This window comes from Dryobates pubescens, chromosome 8 (genome assembly GCF_014839835.1).
Source record: "Dryobates pubescens isolate bDryPub1 chromosome 8, bDryPub1.pri, whole genome shotgun sequence".
Lineage (NCBI taxonomy): Eukaryota > Metazoa > Chordata > Aves > Piciformes > Picidae > Dryobates > Dryobates pubescens.
In genome coordinates, this window is record NC_071619.1 from 15,478,760 (window position 1) to 15,481,852 (window position 3,093).

Below are 3,093 nucleotides of genomic sequence, written 5' to 3' on the forward strand. Positions count from 1 at the left end.
CTGGAATGTTCCTTTATGTATTTTCAAGGAAATGTTTTTAATTAGCTGTCACAAAAAACTATTTTTCAGAGGTTTGGAGAAAGCAAATGAGACAACATTTGAATTGAAAGACTTAAAGAAATGACTGAATATTTTCACCCCAATTCCTTAGCTTGACCCTGCAATAGGTTGCATTATTTAAAGCCATGCAAAGATGAGGCCATAAATAATTATGACAGTGGATGAAGCAAGTATGGATTCTTAAGAAGCTTCTTACCCAGTGCAACAAATAATAACATCCTGTCTTTCTTCTTCTTTTCAGAATGTTACAGGTCTTGGACCCAAGACCCTTGCCAAGCTCTATCATGCCTGTGGATATGGCTGTGAGAATTTGCTTAGCCCATTCTCCACCACTGAAGAGTTTTCTCAGCCCCCTTGAGGACTGTAAAAGAAAAAACTTTGTGAACAGATTCAAACCTCTCAGACCATGTCTTCACGTGAAAAGTGACTCTGAAGCTCAAAAGAGTGACTGGAGCCACTCAGCAGCCCGAGCCAAGAAGCGAGTTGTGTTTGCAGACTCAAAGGGGTTGGCCCTGACAGCAATACACACTTTCTCTGAGTTCCAGGAGCACCCTGCATGGGATCTTCAGTTTGACCTCTTAGGCCTTGAAGATATAACATCAAGCCTAAAGCTGCATGAGGAAAAAAACTTGATTCTGGATTTTCCTCGGCCCTCAGCTGACTACCTGGACTTCAGGAATCGCCTGCAGAAGAACTTGGTCTGCTTGGAGAACTGCACCCTGCAAGAGAAGGTGCTGTCAGGCACTGTCAAAGTGAAAAATGTGAGGTTCGAAAAAAAGGTTAAGGTTCGAATTACCTTTGATACGTGGAAGACCTACACAGATATTGACTGTATCTACATGAACAATGTTTATAGTGATTCTGAAAATGATACCTTCTCATTTGCCATTGACTTGCCTCCTGCCATTTCCTCTGAAGAGAAAATAGAGTTTTGCATTTCTTACCAAAGTGGAGAACATACCTTCTGGGACAATAACGAAGGTCAGAATTACAAGGTTCTCCATGCGGAATGGAAGTCTGATGGTGTTCAGATACCATTTGCCAAGAAAGAATGTGTAGATCTTCAGACTTCAAGGAGAGGACAAGAGAGAGAGCCTGATCACCTAGGCAGTCCGAGGCTGTCCAGTGGTCTCTTTCCCCAGTGGCAGAGTTTGGGTCAGATTGAAAATTCCTCACCATATTGGTGATCAGGACTAGCGAGGAAGCCTTCTTCCATTTGGCAGCAGAACATTGTTAGTTTTCTGGTTCACATGCTATGCAATGAAACCACCTAGCAAGTTTTGTTGACTGTCTGAACAAATTCACTAGTCTGTGGGACTTGCTAAACTATGTTACAGAAGTTCTTAGCCAAAACTTATCCTTGAAAAGAAAGAAACACCAAGATAAACCTTATGCATATGCCACCTGCTATAGAAATAGGATGTATGTATCTTAAGTATACACTGCTTTCCTTCTACTGTAGACTCTCCTAAGTCACTGGAAGAGAGACTCTTTTGAGGAATTATGGAAGTCACCGGTATCTTAGCAAGCTGCAATAACTGCATATGTGAGAGTATGTGTGTGTGTGCCCAGGAATGTTGCATGAACAGAACATCACAAACCATTTTGCACCTTTTAGGAGTGCAGAAGTGATGAGGTGATCCTGTCAGGACAGAGGCTGGCTGTGACCCTCTATGTGCTTATAGCAGAAGCAGGTAGAAATGGATGGCTCAGATTTGTGGCTTCAGTATGGGTTAAGAAACTTGAAAAAGATAATGGAAAAGTGGGAGAAGGGGAAGAAGTAGGATGTGCTTCTAGTATCTTCTTTGCAAAGCTGATTTTTCTAAATCCCATAGAAATTTCCATGAGATAAAAAGGAGGATACAGAAAACAATGCATAGCATTAGAAGTAACTGCTGCTTTGGGAAGAGATCTCTGTCCTCTTGGGCTTAATGAATAATAAGTGTCTTGCATTTGAGAGCAAATCTGACCCTGACTTCATCCTACTCATGTAGCAGGCAGATGGTTACCTTCTAATGTTAAGAACGTGCCTTTAAAAAAATAATTAAAACGACCCTACATGACAAAAAAATAGGGTTAGTTGACAAAACAAAGTGGTTTGTAAACTTCTTAGTCTGTAGCAGCGTTAGGTGATTTGACTCAACACCTGACCTAATCTCACAGCATTTGATAAGTTGAGTATCTTGCTCCCGGTTGCAAAGTTAGTGATGACTTAACAAGCGCGTGTCATAGGCAAAGTCCTTCATATTGAAGACAGTGCATTAGCTGCACATTGTGATAGCTCATTTCTTTAAAAGAGCAGGGTTGCTACTAGTTTTTTCTAGATGGAATATAGGCTTGCACATTAATAGAAAACTGCTCTGTTTTATTTTACCTCATTTTCTGAAGTTGCCTTTTGTAGACTTCAGTAAACTAACTTCTTTTTTTATCTGTATGCTTATAGTTTAGCTTTCTGATCTGTCGGACTGTAAAGGTGATCTTCATGTAAGACTTGTGTGAGAAATTGTCTAATACATATGCAACAGGAGGGAATACTGGCACACATTTTAGCTGAACAGAAATGGTGTTAACATCAAAATGTAATCACACTTTTGTCCATTGCCAAGAAGTATAATATCCTGAATGTGAAACTACTTGCAATGCAGTAAGATAAATACAGAAGTAAAATAAACCTCCTCCACTAACTGCGCTTTTTACCTACAAAACTCTTGCTGTTGTGTGTAAACTAGCCATTTTAAGAATAAATTGTATTTTGATACATCTGGTTATTACTATGTCAGCTCAATCTATTTTCTCAGCCTCTTTAAACAACATCACCTGTGATACAACCAGTTTGTTTTGTGCTATGGGATGTTGCTAAAACTTTCTATGGTATCTTCAGGTCAGCAGCTGGCATTAACCTGAAGATGAAATTCAAGCTTCTCACTAAAGGAAAGATCCTCAAAAGCAGTTGCCTTATGAGTTTTGTTGTTTTAAACAAAACACTATATCTCACCAATTTTAAGTGAAATATTTTGGGTTGACAGGGATCTT

At 39.6% G+C, this 3,093-nt stretch overlaps 1 protein-coding gene across 1 annotated transcript; it reads left to right on the top strand.

Moving 5' to 3' along the window:
* The first annotated feature begins 254 nt into the window (after window positions 1-254).
* On the top strand, window positions 255-2,095 carry PPP1R3C (protein phosphatase 1 regulatory subunit 3C). The gene has a single exon (XM_009897732.2). It carries the CDS (start codon window positions 303-305, stop codon window positions 1,245-1,247), a length of 945 nt encoding a protein of 314 aa, XP_009896034.2. The 5' UTR covers window positions 255-302; the 3' UTR covers window positions 1,248-2,095.
* The last annotated feature ends 998 nt before the right edge of the window (window positions 2,096-3,093 follow it).

Coding starts and splice junctions, on each gene's coding strand:
- PPP1R3C (XM_009897732.2), top strand. CDS start 303: ATGTTACAGGTCTTGGACCCAAGACCCTTGCCAAGCTCTATCATGCCT.